We start from the raw sequence: 18852 nt of genomic DNA on the forward strand, positions 1-18852 counted from the left end.
AACTACACAGCCCAATAACACACCCTTCATGCGAGTAAAACGGGTGTGGTTGAGTGCGAGTCTCAGGTCATTCAGGTTTTCCTGCTCCTTCTCACACCTGAAAGCCTGAAATCTTTTCATCCAGACGAGATTTGTTTTTAATTCAATCCCTAAAATGACAGAATGATTACGTCTCGTTTTTTAATTATTTAGTGAGATTGTGTAATTATTTTCTTTATTAATCTCAAGTGAAAAAATTCTTTAACATGCAGTTCATGCAGATTATATTTTCTATTGGCTGTGTTGGAAAACATTGTGGAATTGGATTTATTTGAGAGATCTCCACAAGGCAAATACATGTTGGATAAATGCGAATGTTTAGAATTCCTCATGACAATAAATGATTATTAACCACAGAAATAGTTTGGCTTGTGTAAGACTGATACACACCTGCCTTCTTAAGCTTCCTGCAGCAATTATTGCTGAGATTCCAAGTAACTGTATATAAATTGTTTTATGCTGAGATCATAGACCATTAATTATAACATTTCTTCTAGAGAAATATGAATGTTACTTAAATGTAATGCTTTTAATCAAGGAGAAAATGATTAGCCATTAAACCTGTTGAGAAAAAACTGGTCATATAACTGTGCCAGAACTACAAACAAAAAACTGAGGAGCAAAAATAAAAATAAAGAAGGGCAAAACTGAAAAAAGGAATGAAATGGAAAAGCTGAGGGGGGAAACTAAAAACACGGTGTGAAAGTGAAAAATTTAAGCAGCAAATTTGAAAATTTGAGAAGTAATACTGAAAAACTGAGGAACAAAACTGAAAAAATGAAAAGGAAAACTGGAAAAACTCAGGACCAAGACAAAAAAAAAAAAGTGAAACTAAACAATTGAAGCTTTGTAATAGAAAATTCAAAGAATTAGACCAAAAACCACAGCAGTGAAACTGAAAAACTGAAAAACAAAGCTGGAAAAATGAGAAACAAAACTAAAAAAAAAAAAAAAACAAGGAGCGAAACTATAAAAACAAAAACGGGAAACTAAATAACTGAGGAACATACGGAAAAGTTAAGGAACAAAACAGCAACAATGGGGAAAAAAACAAAAAAAATGAGGAGCAAAACTAAAAAACAGCAGTAATTTTTTTTAAAATTAAGAACAAACTGACAAAACTGAGGAACAAAACTGAAGAGCAAAGTTTGATTTGAAAATTTGAGGAGCAAAACTGAAAAACCCAGCAGTAAAAATAAAAAACTGAAGAGTAAAAATTTAAAACTAAGAAACAAAACTGAAAAATTTTATCCACTTTCTGTTAATTCATTTTTGTTTATTTCTTTCAAACTAATTCCATAGTGAATCCCAGGTAAATCAGCAACCGCATTCACTGATTTAAACTCAGCTGATTTGCATAAAGTCCCGCCCACAAATCTCCATAAAAGGAGAAGAGGTCAAGAGTTCAGGACAAAATGACAGCTAAAAGTGTTCAAGTGTTTAGGGCTACGTTTACACTGCAGGTCTCGATGCCCAATTCTGATTTTTTTTGACCGTCTGTTTAAACGTTCTTTCAACTATGACTCATATCTGATACACGTGTTAACACTTGCCACACCATCTGAAACATCGCGCATACGTAAAGGGAGGTTCTTGCGCTACACACTAGCTAAGATAGATGAAGGTGAAGTATGCTTGACGCTCTGTGATATATGCAAAGTTCGCGAAACGTCACCATGATTTTAAAACGGAGGAGGAGGAGGAAAAAAACGTCATAACTGCAGCCTGCGCATATACTTCATTCACCAAATACTGATTTCTTAATGTTATTTAGTCCTAATAAGCATTAAAAAAGGGGGGGCTGGGTGCGTTTCCTTTTTCATGTCACCTGCGATGTTATAATTCCACACGCGCTTCCACCGGAGAATAACTTTACGTCATTAAACCCCGAAGAAGTCACAGTTTTAATGACGTACAGAACACAATGATTTTGAAAATCCGATTTGTTTGTTTACACGACAATCACATTAACACATATCTGATTTATATCTGATTTATTTCCACATATGAAGGAGGCCTGAAACCGATCTCGAAATATCGGAATGCATGCGTTTTTTTCCTGTTTACACGGACACAGAACATATCCGATGTGTGTCACATATGAGCAAAAAATCGGAATTGGGTCACATTTACCTGACAGTGTACACGTAGCCTAGAAGTGACTTATTGATGTGTATTTCTTAACAGTTTTAAAAAAAGCAACCTTCTATTTATGCAATTCTTTACTGTAGGTCATCTGGAGACATGCATAAGTATTGGTGCCCCTTCACACTGTTGATCAAGGGAATAGGACCAATACTAACCCCTTGGTCGGTAAGATGTTCTCAGTACAGAGATTTTAAACAGTGTGCTGGAAACGTTGTTACTACCTTGCAATTCTGGCCTTGTGAACTCAACCTAAACATACAAGTTTATACTGTACTATTATTTAATATTATTTATTTTTGTTAGACTTTTCCTTGAATGAAAATTCTACCTTTTATTTTTATGTGTTACTAAATGAATAATTTTTGTTCAGTGTGTGTTCTCTTATGGATTCTGATCTGTTGGTTGGAGATTTTTGGTTGGAAAACTGTTTCCAAACCCGATCATAAAACAACAATGCTATATTTGATACACTAGTATCAGCATCAAACATAATACCATGTCAAGGTTGTCTTGCTCAGTGGAGCTTCTTATCCAACGAGGGATGAGTAGTGTGCAGCGGGGAGAGGTGCCAATATTTTGAACAGCTAATTAGTCTGTAACTGTACACCAAAGAGACCTGAGTGATATTTATACAGTACTTGGAAGAAAATAAGCTTATCTAAGGACAATCAACCCGAGTGGATTTAGCAGGGGGTGGTAAAAAATCCCACTCGACACAGCGTGTTTTCCGGACTTCATCAGCTGTGCAAATACGTAAAAGGAGCCATCTTTTCAATTCAATTTGACCATCACATTTCAATAGAACGTATGTCGTGTGTGGTTAAACAATGGCTCTGTGTTGGGTCACCTGCTGATATGGGTGCTATGGTGTCATGGAGCTGAACAACAGGAGAATTATTCAGAGTAGAAATTAATTATTAATTCATTCATTCATACACTTAGTATCTGGGGTCAGAGGGGTGGAACCTGATCCTTTCCCAGGAGCAAGTTAGGAAAACCCACTGGATGGAACACCAGTTTTTTTTACCACGTTATCCAAGGCACACATAATGTTTACATTGCTACGAAACATGACTAACCTTACTGTAGAGATAACCAAACCTCTTAGCTTAGCTAGATTATAGCTAATGCTTGTTTTAGCTTCCCAACGGCCTAATAGCATAAATAAGAAATCTTTATAGATTTTTTAACGGGGCTGGACAATCTAAGTTATTGTTAGTCTTTCAGCCGTTCCCCTAGAGGGGTCACCACAGCAGACCATCTGATCTGCACAACAACGTGGCGCATGTTTTACGTTTAGGTTTGGGAAAGGTACTGCATCTAGTGGCTGAGGTTTGGGCATTGGGTGGGAATCGAACCCAAGCCTTCCGCATGGCAGGTGAGAAACCTACCACTGGGCCTCTAATAAGCCAGGACAAACTTTGTAATAATGAAAAAACAACTAAAGCATGTTAGCTACCAGCTACAGGAAAAACATCTGAGTAATCGTACTGTGTTGTATGATCCTTACATCCTTACTGTTGTAACTGACTACTCTAGCTACTCTATTACATGTACTTTTCCTACTTCTTTTAATCAGCTATTATCTGTATGCTAATACACTAGCTCAGTTTAGCATCAAGTCATTTCAATTTAGCATCAAAACATGTTCATCAATGTAAAAAAAAAGTCTTGTGTAAAAAAAATATATATATCATGCCAGTTATGATCTGCTGTGAGCTACTCACACTGCACAGTGTAGTTAGCGCTACAGCTATCTGAAACAGTGCCGAACTTGAAAATAAGCGCCACTGGCTCTACCTTCATAAAATTATTCTGAAATAATGCAATAAACAGAATCATATTTCATTTGAAAATGCATGTTGAGGTATCTTTTTGCTAATTTGCTAATATGAACTGGCTATATTAAACTAAGTTAGCTAGTGCACTTTCCCTAAGTAAGTTAGTTTTTTTAAGACTAGCATAGATTTCAGTACCTTTATACTAACTAATTGTAAATATCGCAAACTTATGGAGAGTAAATGTTTAGTTTTTTTTAGATGAAAGGCATAAATCTTTTAGAACAACAACAACAACTAAATTACCAGTTTTATAATGAAAGAATAAGATAATAAAAGTTACTTTTCATATGGCCTGACTTTACATCAAACAGCTATTAAAAACAATATTACTTTCAGCGATATAAATGCAGTAACTAAACTAACTGCACTAATGAACCTGAACGAAGTTCAATTTTTTTTTTTTTACAAAACATAAATTCACATGAGCTCTACAGCGCAAACAAATTAAAGTGAACATGACTGTAGCAAAAGTTAGTGACCTGTAAAGCCATCATCACACTGTAGATTTGCTCGTGTTTGTGATGTTGTAGGGGCAGTTGCTATGGTAACCACCCCAGGGGCTTCTCACTGAGGGAGTGTACGATGATGTACACACGCTCCGTCACAAGACTCTGGAGGCGCCGCAAGCAAAAACTAGACATAGGTTTCCTCAGCAAACATGCTGTCTCACATGCAGCAAATATGCTGTCAGTGTTTACGTGGAGGAGGGGGTGGGCAGGGGCATGGGGGGCATATATTTTCAGTGTTACAGCCATGTTATAGAAATAAAAGCAGAATAAAATGAAGAAAAAACACATAACTAGATTAGTTACTATATGTAACAACTAGCTACATGCTTAAGCTCTCAAACCATGTTACAAATATTTTTATATAACAGTGCATTTAATATTGCATTTAAAACAGCTTTTGTTCATATTTATCGCTGTTATTATGAGTGAGCAAGGCCCTTAACACTATCTGCTCCAGTGGCGCCCTATCCTGGCTGATCCTACACTCTGACCCCAGCCTCCAAACTAGGAAATGTGAGAAAATCATTTCACTGTGCTATAAGGTACATGTGACAAATAATTAATTATTATTATTTATTATTTCAGTATACTTTTGAACCTTAATACTGTATAATTACGCTATAAAGGACTTTTAAAAGTTTTGCAAAACTTAAAGTATAAAGCTTAATTGCTATACAGAATAATATTTATTGGTGTTATCATGATTGCAACTATAATTGTTATAGTATATATATATATATATATATATATATATATATATATATTTATTTATTTATAAATAAATAAATAAATATATATATTATATATATTATTGCCATTATAATAAGTTATATATATTAATATTTTTTATAAATATATTGCTAATGCGAATACTGCCAAAAAGAAAAGCTACACACGTTATAATAAATAATTAATGAATAATATATTTTTAATAATAACTGCAACATTTCATAAATAATACTGTATATTAATATACAAACAAGTATTACTACTACTATCAATAATCCAAATAATAAACAAATAATATGAATAATTAAAATATTAAAAGAAAAATATAATACTATTATGATTAATAATAATAATAATAACACATATTAAAATGAAAGACAAATTATGTATTAATTTATTTGATTTAATTTTTATTTGTAATTATAATTCATTAGTTATTATTAATTAAGTTAGATGGATTAAGATTCAAGATAACAATTGTAACAACTATTTTTTATTAATCTTATTAAGTATATACAGTATACTGTGTAAAGTATTAAGTATTTAATTAAGTATTTTTATTATCTTTTTATTTTAGCATTTCATTTTATTGAATTTTATTTATTATATAACAGTTAAATGTATTTACACACTTTACTAAAAGAAAAATAGCATAATGTACCGTATATTATATTACTATAACACAAATAATATTAATAATAATAATATAATAGCATTATTACAATAATATAATCTATATCAATATATAACTTATAGCAATAAATTTAGTATTACAATATTTATGCCAGTTTCTCTTTTCCTGAAGTGCATATACATTTTTTGGCTGACTCTGTAATTTTATTATAGTATTTCATAAATATTAAGTATTTCATTAAGTTTTTTTATGTATTTATTTTTAATTAAACAATTCATTATCATTGATTATATAACAACAGTTAGATGTAGGTAGTTTTAAGATGACAATTGTAAAAACTATATATATATATATATATATATATATATAGTATTAAGCATTGAGTATTTTATTAAGTATTTGAATTATTCATTTAACTATTTTATATTTATTTTTAAGTAAATAATTTACATAACAGTAAATATAGTAAATATAGTCAGACTCAAGATGACATCATTATTTATTCTAATTGGCTTTCTGTGGTATTACAGTAGAAATAATAAGACTGAGGTGTATATTATAATGTGTACTTATTTAATCCCTAACAATACAATTTTCTTTCAATTAATTTTATGAATATGAGAACACAGTGAGTGACCATGAGCATCAGAAAGTAATAAAAAAAAGGGGGGGGGGCACTTGTCATGTATTTATTTATTTATAAATAAACAACGCTACAGCATCGATGAGATAGATAGATATATAGACAGACAGACAGATAGATAAAACAGGGAAGATTATAATGAGAATGTAGTTGGTGTCAGTCGGATAATTCCTGTGTGTGTGCAGTACAGTACTACCTGCAGCACACCTGATCCCTGCACTGATCCCTGCTCGGGGCTGCAGTGCGCATGCGCGGCGCACGCTCACCCTGTCTCGCGCACACACACACGCGCGCACACACAGAGTGTCATGGCGGCGGCGAGCCGGAGCGGAGCGATTCAGGAAGAGATGGCGCTGTGAAGAAGAGACACAAGGATAAGTGCGAGAGGAACTGCGAGCTCGCAGCGGAGGATTTCAGGAGTGTTTTTACCGAAAGAGAGAAAGAGGGAGAGAGAAAGAGGCAGAGAGAGGGCGCTGAGTCTGTGTCCTGCTCTGAACAAGAAGAAGAAGAAGAGGTGAAGCTGAGTTTCCTGTCTGTTTAAACAACAAACCTTCACCAGTTTCGTGTTTTACTAAGAAATAGGAAAATAACACACCAGGTTTTCGCGCTAACTTCGTTCTTGTCTTCCTCGTAGACCCCCAGCAGTGCCGAGTGTCCGCGCACGAGCGCTAATCTCACCTGTAATCTCACCTGTCGTCTAAACCCACCTGTCTTTATTTAACCCCACCCGTTTCCAGAGACGTCGGGAAAGTGCACGAGTGGGTCTGCAAGGCTTGTTTATCACAACACCGAGCTTTACTCGACTTCCAAGCTGCTGTTTTTTCTTTAAAAAAGAAAAAAAAAAACCCTGAGTCACCTTGAAGAGGAACAGGTGTCTCACCTGGTATGGCGGACGACAGAGCGCCCCCTGGTGGAAAGGGCATCATGCCCACGGTGCCCATCAGGGGCATCCGGATGAAGTTCGCCGTGCTGGAGGGGCTCCTCGAGGCTGGCGAGGTGACGACCCGGGACGTCGTGGAGACGCTGTTCAACCTGGTGAGTTTGCAGTGACGCCACCTGGATCTGGTGCGTGCTCTGGACCCGTGTTTAAACATCATGAAGAAGTGGGTGTGGCCAATTATATTTACATCTAGGCATTTGGCAGGCGAGCTCATCCAGAGTGACTGGCTGTGAGTGAAGTTTTTGTCACTGGACAGATCCTTACACCGAGTTACCAGTTCACTAACCGTCCCTCAAACACGGCCAGGAAGGGAGAATTAACCAGTTATTGAGTTAAATTAATTAATTAGAGAATTACCTAAATAGATTACAGTACCACAAATACCTAAGAAACTAAGATAGGTCGTCACTTAAAAAAGTTGCACGGACATCAAAAGGAAGTTTGTTCGACCACCCGGGTGCAGGAACGGAAAACATTCTAGACGCATATCTTCCTCGATCCCTGACAGACGGCGGGACCGTCTCCCCGTTTTTTTACATTTTATTTATTTATTTATTTTTTGCATGCCGTAAGAACCAGTGAACATTCTAATTCCTCGAAATCACCTACTCCAATTAACAACTCATGTTTAGCATTATAACCGATCTTAACTAGATTTTCTTCTTTAGTTATTATTTCCACGTCTGACTAATTTGGTTGAGATTAGCGTACGATTTTAATCCATTCTCTGGATGAGTTCTTAAAAGGTAAAATTTCCTACTGAGAAACGCATTTTTTCCTCAGAAATATTGTAAATGCAGATAATCCGTTCCAGCCACCCAATTATTATTATTTTTTTACCAATTTCCAGCACAATAATCCTATTTTTGCCTGTTAAAATAATCAAAACATTTAGAAAAGACATGTCAATTAACTAAAATATGAAAATTAGATATTAAACCTCATTTAACCTTTAATTTATGATTTCTCTTGACACCGGCTGCTTTAAAAAACAAACTGAAAGTAACTCCCTTTCTTTCTTGATAGCATTCTTAGGACCCATGTTGCTACGTCTTCACTAAATCTTGCAAAAAAAATGCAAAAAAAAAACTTTATAAAACCCTTAAAAATTCATTTCAATTAAATTTTATTTGTATAGTGCTTTTAACAATTGTCATTGTCGCAATGCAGCTTTACACAATCTAAAGAATTAATTAAGTCTGTATGGAATGTGAGTGTGCATGAATCAAAATGAGCAGATTGTCCCTGTCCCAAGAAAAACACTCTACCTCCTTTAGGTGTAGTCACATGACTTCGTCTCGTCCAGTCTGTGACATTAAAACAACATGGGTGAACGCTTTTATTAGAGGGAAAAAAAACTATCCAAGCTTTAATATTTGAGCTTATTTATTAGAGATGATAGGGGAAAAAAATTAATTCTGTTACGTATCATACCGCAATCTTTCTTGTGGCGGTTACTTTATCGGCTCGTATATATTATATATTATTTATATATGTTTGCATTTGAGCTGGTATGCTATTGCAGTTCCAAACTATTTACTATGAATCATTTAGCAAGCAGCACGAAGTCCTGTGTGCTACAAGCAAACTATTTGCTAAGTTTGTTTAGAACTGCAACGAAATCTTAAAAATAATAAAAAAGGTTAATATTGAATCTGGATATTTGTAATGTAAAAACATGATACAAATTAAATCATGATAATATCTGGTGTTTTTTTGAAACCTATCAAGTTGAAATAAGGTATTCGTTAAATAAAGACTTTGCATTCCATAGAACAAAAGTAATGGCGCTTTATAAAAGGCAGATTTGGTTAGCGTAGTCGCTGATGCTTTGCAGCGGCCGAGCTGCATTTTTGGAATATTTCAGGCAGGCTTGTAAGTTTTAAGTTTTGTAAAGAAATCGTGGGTGCTTTTTTTTTTTTTTTTTTTATACAGAAATTTACAAAAATATTAATAAACACTATTGAATGTTCATCTGAGTCAAAAATAAGACTCCAGGTACTTTTAAAGGTTTGGTTTTAAAAACAGAATCATTCTAGTTTTTTCGTTATTTACCGCCAAATGAAACGTTCAAGCCAAGTTTTCTGTTTATCTTTCCCTCCTGGAGCTAGGAGGCTAATTAAACTGAGATGAACCCTTGTTTGCCTCCAGGATACCAATTTGGGATAAGCGGAGTAAATTAAGCTACTTTTAGGCCAATTTTCAGCTTTAGCTCTAAGGTTGTGAAATATTTCCAGTTAGCCCAAGTTCACTATTTTAAACATGCTGAAAGAGGAAACATGTTTCACAGCCGCGAAAATGTTTCCTGTATGTAAATCTTCTGCATTGGTTTAGTAAGTCTAGCATGAATAGGGGTTTTAAAACCCTCCAGACGGTTGGTCTAATAATAATCGGGCCAGATCAGGATGTGACAGCTTTGTCCCTGAGATACGTGATTCAGGAAACCGCTATCTTTTCTTTTTTTCCTTTTTTTTCGTAATAAACCCACAATTGTTTGACAAACCTCAGATAAGCAGACCAGAATTCTGCTCTGAAACCCAGATTGTAAACCCGAGACGTGTCTTAGAGCCGTGATAAGGATGTAAATGTAATGCCGGGTTCTGGGTTCTGTCTTTTCAACACAAATCCGGCTCATCACATGTTTAATTAGCGTTCTAGAACACAGATTAGAACCTGTTCTAAGCATCTTCTAGGGTTTGTTCTAAAACTCCTAAAGTCCTAGATATGTGCAAAACAAGGAACCTGTAGTAGAACCTGTTTAGGGAGCATTAAAGGAGGATGTAAACGTAATGCAGGGTTCTACACTCTGTGGAGTGTCCTCATGGAGCACTTGATGCCAAGGTCAAAAGTCAGACATGACGTGGAAGTCGGTTAGCATATTGTGTGGAGGGTTGTACACACTGCATCTATACAACAATACAACACAGACACATCAGCATATCTATACACTTTATCTGGATTGAGTTAAGTATTTAAAGTGATTTTGGTTGTGTCATCATATGTTAGGATTATCGTAATTTATGTTCTAATTTTGACATCAAACTCTTAACATAAATGACATCAAACTTTTAACTTAAATGCAAATTCTAAATTTTCTTAATAAAATTTTTATAGTAAGGTGTTACCAAAACATTTTTACATCTTAACTTTCTAACTTGCAAATTCTAAAGTTGTCATTTTACCTTATAATTTATGGTAATAAATTTAGAGATTCGGTTGTACCTTGGGCATACGAACGCCCCGGCCTCGTGAATTGTCATTTTAATAACTAAAAATTTATAAGAAATTTGCCTAGACATACGAAGCATTTTTGGCATACAAGCTACCGAGCTGGTTGTACCTACATCCGGTTGAACGTACTTTGCCAAGTGAAGCGAGTTTCCTTTTTTTTTTTTGTTATTTTGTGCAAGATTTAGTGAAGACATAGCACCATGAGTTACAAGAATTGTTATCAAGGACGGTAGCAAAAAGAAAATGGACTCACTTTCAGCTTGGTTTTCTAAAGCAGCCGTTGCCAAGAGCAATCATAAGTTAAGGTTCATTGAGGTTTAGTGTTTATACTTAATATTTAGGTTTTTTTTATTGTGCAAAAATATGATTACAGTGTTGGAAATTGGGAGTATTGATAATATTTTTTTGGTTGGGTGGAACTCATTATCTGCATAAAAATGTGTTTCTCAAAATCATATTTTCGCTTTAAAAACTCTGGAACGAATAAAATTTGCATGCCGAGGTCCGAATGTAATACATTTACATTTACAATTAGGCATTTTGCAGACGCTATTATAATAATACGTTATTTTAATGTAAATTAAAATACTAAATTAATACGTCATAATTTTGACATAACGCAAATTCTAAGATGCATCATAATTTTAAAAAGTATGCTAATCTTGAGGTAATGCATTATAATTTTTCACATAAATACAAACTGATATGTTTTATAATATACTTTCGGCATAATTTATGGCATAATTTTAACATATTTTTTTTTTTTTAGATGTTCATATAAATGTTAAATATGTAAAGTATGGCATGTTGTAATTTTACATTATTTACATCATCATTTTAAAATAATACATCATGATTTTAACATAAATACGAACTCTGTTCTATAAAATAATAAAACAATGTTTGTCATAATTTACTTCATAATTTTGACATTAATTATTACTTTTAGGTATGAATAAAATATACCTCAAAATTAACTTTATAATTTTAAAGTAACGTAAATTATAAGACGTTGTAATTTTACATTGTAATTTACATCATAACTTTGACATAAATGAAAATTCTGTGATCATGCGTTATGACGTTAAATGATATTTTTTGTCATAATTTAACATAAATGTTAAGTTGTTAAATAAGTAAATTTAAATAGAATTTAAATTCTAAGATGTTAATTTTACGTTGTAATTTACATCAACGAAAGTTCTGAGAAAATACGTCATGATTTTGACAGAAAGAGACGAAAATGTTCACGATCTTGGTTCGGTCACGTGTTCATTTTGCGTTGTCATGCTGAGATAATTATCCTAAAGCGTAGATTATTACCGTAATCTTAGTTTGACTTTGTGACTTCACAGTATGACGATGCATTTTATTCCAGTGTGATCTCAGTGTGTTACCATGATGTCACCTGTCTGTACGCAAATGCTCGGTGTTGCCCTGTGTGTGTGTGTGTATATATGTGTGTGTGTATAAGTGCAATAAGGAAGTGTAACAGACATCACTCACACCAACCTGTTCAACTGCTTTACTCAAACAAGTGGGGGTTCAGAGTCACTATTTCTTGCACGCACACGCACACACACACACACGCACACACAGTATCTACATGAAGGATGTGGTTCTACTTTGCAGTAACCTCGGTTTTATGAAACATGTTACAGTTTGCTTGAAATTTCTATTGTCGTTTTAGGAATCTCAGGATGTTCTAGAATGATTGGTGTTCGTTCCTCAAAAATACCCAAATTCTGGGTTCTCCGTCTAGAAATAAATTTAGTCTGCTTGTTCTTATTGTGTTGGTGCTCTTGACCGATTTAGACAGTCCATAGTGTTTAAGATGCTGCACACAGACACAGACACACACACACCGCAAAACATGTTTACCGCTAACGAGCTGCTACTGTAGAGCAAGATACGCCCCCAGGGTTCTCGAGCGCATTTCAGGAGGAACAACACGACCAGTACAGGAGAGGTGATTAGAAATTTTATAAAAAGTTCTGTAAAGTATTCAAAGGGCATTCCAGAACCTAATTAATTCTGATTGCATTGTAGAACATTTTTCTGGATCCGTTTTCAAAGGTTTGAGATCACTCGCACATTTCTTCGTTTTTGTTTATTCTACAACCATACTGGAGATGGTGATGGAGATCTCAATATCAACTGTAAAAGGAGGTTATTGTGTATTTTGGACGCCTTTAGAGTTTTTTACAGCGTGGAAAGAAATAAAAATCAGAAAAAAACATGTGACCCTGTTCAACAATGTGTTCAAAGTGCTATTTAGAACCCTAATAAACGCATTATACAAAGTTTTCAAAGTGAGTTTTAGAACCCGATGAAACACATTCTGAAACGTTGTTCAAAGCGCTCTCTCATATCGGAACAAATTTATTTATTTGTTTTATTTAAAGGTTCTTTTCGAACCGGATCAAGCAGGTTCTGTTGTGTCCTCTCTGAGGAAATGCACATCTGATTGCGCTGAAGGTGTCCAGCAGATAACAGAAGCCATATGACAGATAAAACACACACAGACACACACACACACACACACACACACACACACACACACACACACACACACACACATTTTCACTTGTTCGTTTCTAAAATTCTCATTTTCACATTGTTTACTTTAAATGACCTCCTCTCTTTAATCTCTCTCTCTGTCACACACACACACACACACACACACACACACACACACACACACACACACTGTCCCTTCCTCCACTGACCTGTTAATCTGATTTATTATAATAGCTAGAGCCTTTTCCTCTGAGTGAATACTTTGCACTCAACTGATCTCTCTCTCTCTCTCTCTCTCACACACACTCACACACACACACACACACACACACACACACACACACTTCCTCACACTGTTAATTTTTTTCTGAATGAAGCACTGGGTTCTCTGTAGCGCAGGAGGCGGAGAGCTGTTAGCGAGCGCTCTTGTCCTCCTTCTCTAAGCACATGTTCAGGCATCCGTTAAAGACAGAGTTCTGGTTGTCCGATCTCACACTCAGGGTCCCTCGTCTCGCTGTCGAGGACGATGAAACACGTCGCCTGAATTTCAGCCTCGAGCTGGGACCTCTGACATTTAGCAGTTACCGTGGTGACCGTGCGAGTGGGTGTTGAGAGGTGTCAGTTCTCAGGTCTCATCTTTTGCAGACACACACACACACACACACACACACACACACACACACACAAGCACTCAGTTGCAGCTCTGTCTTTTTAACACAAATCCGGCTCATCACATGTATAATGAGCATTCTAGAACACAGATTAGAACCTGTTCTAAGCACCTTCTCGAGGTTGTTCTAAAACTCCTAGAGTTTTAGTTCTAGATTCTGTTCTAGATGTGTGCAAAACAAGTAACCTGTAGTAGAACCTGTTTAGGTAGCATTCTAGAACCCAGTTAGATACATTGATTAACAAGTTTAGAGTGCATTCTAGAACCTGGTTAGATGTATAGCCTGTTTAGGGAGCATTCTAGAACCGAATGAAAAGTTAGCTAAACAGTTTTATAACCTGGTTAAACACATTGATTAGCCAGTTTATAGTGTGTTCTAGAACCTGGTTAGATACATTGGTTAACCAGTTTAGAGTGCATTCTAGAACACAGTTAGAAACAACCAGTTTAAAGCGCATTCTAGAATCTAATAAAAAAAGGCACTCATTAACCAGTTCAAGAACCCAGTTAAACACATTGCTTAACCAGTTCAGTTCACACAGCCCGTGGCATAGCCTGTTTATAGAGAATTCTAGAACCTAACTTTGGAAGTTAGACTCATTGATTAACCTGTTCAAAGTGAAATATCACATTCTAGAAACTTTCTATAGTACATTCTAGAACTAATTGAAAATATGTTGAAAGACTGTTTTAGTCTCCAATAAATTAAGAACCTGTTTCTAAGCTTTTTAATGTCTCTTGAACCAGCATGATGGACCCAGTTTACGCATGTTCTGTAGAACCAATCTACTCTAGAACTTAATTTCCCCAAGTTTTCCTACGGTTCCTCCTGGAAGTGCTGACTGAGAAATGTCTAATTTGTGTCTGAGAAGCCCTGTGAATTCTAGAACACGCATTCTAGTGTTGAGTTCATCCTCATCTTTCTTTGTTCTTCTGGTCTCCATCTATGTTTCTTGTCTACCTCTATGACCTGTGACCTTTACTGGTTGCTGTGGAGACAGGTGGGAGCAGGTGAAAAAGTGACGTTCTCCTCTTCTGTCCCGGCGTGCTGTAGGGGATCACTCAGGGGACAGAAGGGCAGGACGTGGAGTTGGTTCTCGTCTTATAAACCTGTGTGTGAGAGCTCCCTGGCTAGAGTTGTGGTTTATACAGATGAGTTTTCTCCTAGAAAGTGAAACTAGTTTTCTTCTTAAAGTGCCTTGTAGACCCTGATTAAGCCCACAGCAGACGCTCGTTTATCTTCTTAAAGTCACGTTCTGTCACCTGTTGCAGGTTCCTTATGTAACCAGTCGAGAGACATATTTATTAGACCGTGTACCCGTTAGACATTATGTTGGAATTATTAATTTTAATGTGTATTCTAGAGCACAGTTAATCACATTCTGTAAGTCATTTAAGTTTTTTGGATCATGTGTCCTAGAAGCTGAAAAGCATTTGGTAACCAGTGGAACATGTTTATAGAACATTCTAGACCCTGTATAAATCGCATTCAAGAACCTATTTATATAGCATTTTAGACCTTGTTTAAGTTACATAGTCGAAAGTGTTTAAAGCACGTTCTAGACCCAGTTTAGATCACATTGTAGACCTCATTGTAGTTCATTCGAGACCCTGTTTAACGGTAATTGGAACTTTATATAGCATTCTAGAGCTTGTTTAAATTGTATTTGAGATGCTGTTTAAAGCTCGGTCTAGACCCTGATCAAAGTTAATTCAGGACCCTGTACAAATCGCATTTAAGACCCTGTTTATGTAGCCTTCTAGACCAATCACATTGTAGACCGTGTTTAAAGCACGTTCTAGAGCCCGTTAAACGTTCATTCACAACCCTGTTTAAATTGAATTCTAGACCCTGTTAAAAATGCATTTGAGACACTATTTAAATAGCATTCTAGACCTTGTGCGTGTGTGCGAGTGTGTGTGCGCGAGAGAGAGATATAAATAGATCTTCTTTAAAAAGCAGTGTTCCTTATTTCCCTAATTTCCTTATTTTGTGCGGTACATAGTGTATATGCATACACACACACGTGTGTGCACAAAAACTAAACCCTGTTAAACGCTTGTTCTAGACCCTGTTTAACGCGCACTCTAGACCCTGCTCTGTTTGTTACTGTTCCTTAGCCATTCCTATGATTATGACTACAGATTATTGTTGTGAGATATTATAGACTGGGTGTGTGTTCTGTGTGTTCTACACAGTCGAGTTCTCTCTCTGCTCATCGCGACAGATTAGACGGGAACCTTGTTGTCGTCATGGTGTATTTGTGTTGTGTTGTGTTTTTACGTTAGAACGTTGGACTCGTGACGAGTCCCCATGCACCAAACTGAACTTCCTTTCTCCTGTGAGCATGTTAATAGTTTACTGAAAACACACACACACACACACACACACACACACACACACACACACACAGTATGAGGCAGTGAATAATTTACACCTGCTGCACGTCCTCGGTTACTGCTGCACAAAGACTTTCGCAACCCGACCCGCTACCTGTCCTTATTCAGGGCGAGTCGAGAAGGCAGAGTGCACTACTGCACAGTGTTACTGCACTCATAACTACACCCAGAGTGCTGAGTGTGTGTGTGGGTGTGTGTGTGTGTGTGTGTGTCCTGAATTTAACACTGATGAACAGAATTGGGACACAGCCGCACTTGGTAAGCCTTTGAGTCGAGCAGTGACTCAAATCTTGGGACACAGCCCATGATTACAGGAGTGAACATCATGATGTGGATGAGGACAACAGAAACAAAAGTGACAACACAGCGAGTGTTAACTATAAAAAAAAACTTTTGTTTTTCAGTTGTGTGTGCGTGCGAAGGTGCGTGCGCGAGAGTGTTTGCATGCGAGTGTGTGCGGGACTGCGCGAAAGAAATTGTGTGTGTGGGTGTCTGCGAGAGTGAGTGCGCGCCTGCGAGAGTGAGTGCGCGCCTGCGAGAGTGAGTGCGCGCCTGCGAGAGTGAGTGCGCGCCTGCGAGAGTGAGTGCGCGCCTGCGAGAGTGAGTGCGCGCCTGCGAGAGTGAGTGCGCGCCTGCGAGAGTGAGTGCGCGCCTGCGAGAGTGAGTGCGCGCCTGCGAGAGTGAGTGCGCGCCTGCGAGAGTAAGTCTGTGTATGTGCGAGTGTGTGTGCGAAAGTGTGTGCAGGACGGTGCGCGAGAGTGTGCGATTGTGTGCGTATGACATAAATAGATCTTCCTTAAAAAGCTGTGTTCCTTATTTTCGGTTTGTATGATACATAAATTGTACACACACACACACACACACACGTGCGCGCAAAAAACTCTCCCTGTCCACACACTCCAGGAACACAGAAGCCACTGTAATCAGCCAGAGGAGTGAAATTTTATCCCCTTTTTCTCTGAGGATGCAAATGGTAGTGAGTTAGTGCCTGTGTGTGTGTGTGTGTGTGTGTGTGTGTGTGTGTGGTTAAGAATTACAGGGTAAGTTGATAAAGAAACAAAACAACTACATTAATTCTGCTAATACAAATGTGGGGAAAGACAAACACTGTGTGTGTGTGTGTGTGTGCGTGCACGCACATCTGGCACAATGTTTTTCTTGTCTTTGAGAAAGTTTATCTTTATCTCGCTCTTTCTGTGTGTGTGTGTGTGTGTGTGTGTGTGTGTGTGTGTGTGACAGCATGTGTGACTACACCTGGTTTTTATTTATTTATTTATTTACTTTGATTAATAATTATAGTATTAAAATGTAGTTACAAAAACAAGCTGAACTATTTTAAGTCGAATCCACAAACGTAAGAAAAAGAAATTCCTTTATGTAAATTATCTGTAAATTTCCTTCATCCAAACGAGCGCAGCTGCTGTGGTTTGTTCAGCCAATCAGAGGAGAGTAGAATGATGGTGACGGCCAATAACAACACCGTGATGTAATGTTAAAAGGAAAAATGCAGTTCTCTTTAAAACATGCAAACTTTTGAGCTGAAACTTAAGCTGTGTAGCTTCTTGATAAAAAAAAAAAATCCGCCAACTTTATGGTTTGAAATGACTTATTTGGTTACCATAGTTACCGTGTTAACCACACCCATTAAAATGTCAAACCCATCGTTTGATTAGAGACCTCTCTGTTAAACCTGAGGAACGACCCATACTTTTAATGAGACGCCGGACCTTCTGTTTGACCGATCACAGGGTTGTTCCGTTATTTCTGAAGGGTTGCTCTCCTGAACGGGGCTCTGGACAAAACTTCCTGGATTCTCTTATTCTTTGGTCTGAATATATCACAGGGTTTCCTAGGTCTGTCCCCACTTCCTGTTTGTCTGCTTTCCTGTCAAACTCGTCTGTACTCGGTGGATAAAGCGGATTTCATATCAAAGTGTTCGTATACAAATTTTGTGGTGAAACTTTAAGGTACTTTTTTGGAAAAAGGAGGAAAAATGGCAATACATTTCAAATGGAAGAAAATTAAAAAAGGTACAGATACAGAAAAATGGTGGAAAATCCAAAAGGCAAGAAAATCCAAAATAACCAAATCAGAACCACAAGAAAATCTAAAATGACAAAGAATAGTGTTTGTGATATCTGTGGTGAAAACAAGAAAAAAAAAAAAAAGGAATCCTAAAATTCTATAACTTTATAATAGTAGCAACAAAGAAATCCAAAGTGGCCAAAATAAAAATTTTCCAAAATGGGCAAAACAAAGAAACAAAGAACAACAACAAAAAAAAGGCAAAACAAACAAAAATTATTTAAAATGGACAAAAAAAACAAACAAAAAAATTATCAAAAATGGCCAAAAAAAACAAAAAAATAAAAAAATGGGAAAAAAAATATACACACACACACACAAACACACACACAGAGTCTTATGCAAAGTTATGACAAAAGAATTCCATAGTGGTCTAAAAAATCCTAAATGTCCAAAACTAGGCCCAAAAAAGCAAAAATAATCCAAAATGGCAAAAAAAAAAAAAAAAAGGTCCAAAGTGTGT

At 36.4% G+C, this 18852-nt stretch overlaps 1 protein-coding gene across 1 annotated transcript in view; it reads left to right on the forward strand.

Annotated features, from left to right (window-relative positions):
- The first annotated feature begins 6826 nt into the window (after positions 1-6826).
- Positions 6827-18852, forward strand: part of lrba (LPS responsive beige-like anchor protein) — a 225622-nt gene continuing 213596 nt past the window's right edge. Inside the window, exon 1 of the mRNA XM_053479877.1 lies at positions 6827-7578. Coding sequence (XP_053335852.1) covers positions 7429-7578 — 150 coding nt within the window. The 5' untranslated portion in view covers positions 6827-7428. The remainder of the gene's footprint in view (positions 7579-18852) is intronic.

This window comes from Clarias gariepinus, chromosome 20, assembly GCF_024256425.1.
Source record: "Clarias gariepinus isolate MV-2021 ecotype Netherlands chromosome 20, CGAR_prim_01v2, whole genome shotgun sequence".
NCBI classification, from domain to species: Eukaryota; Metazoa; Chordata; class Actinopteri; order Siluriformes; family Clariidae; genus Clarias; species Clarias gariepinus.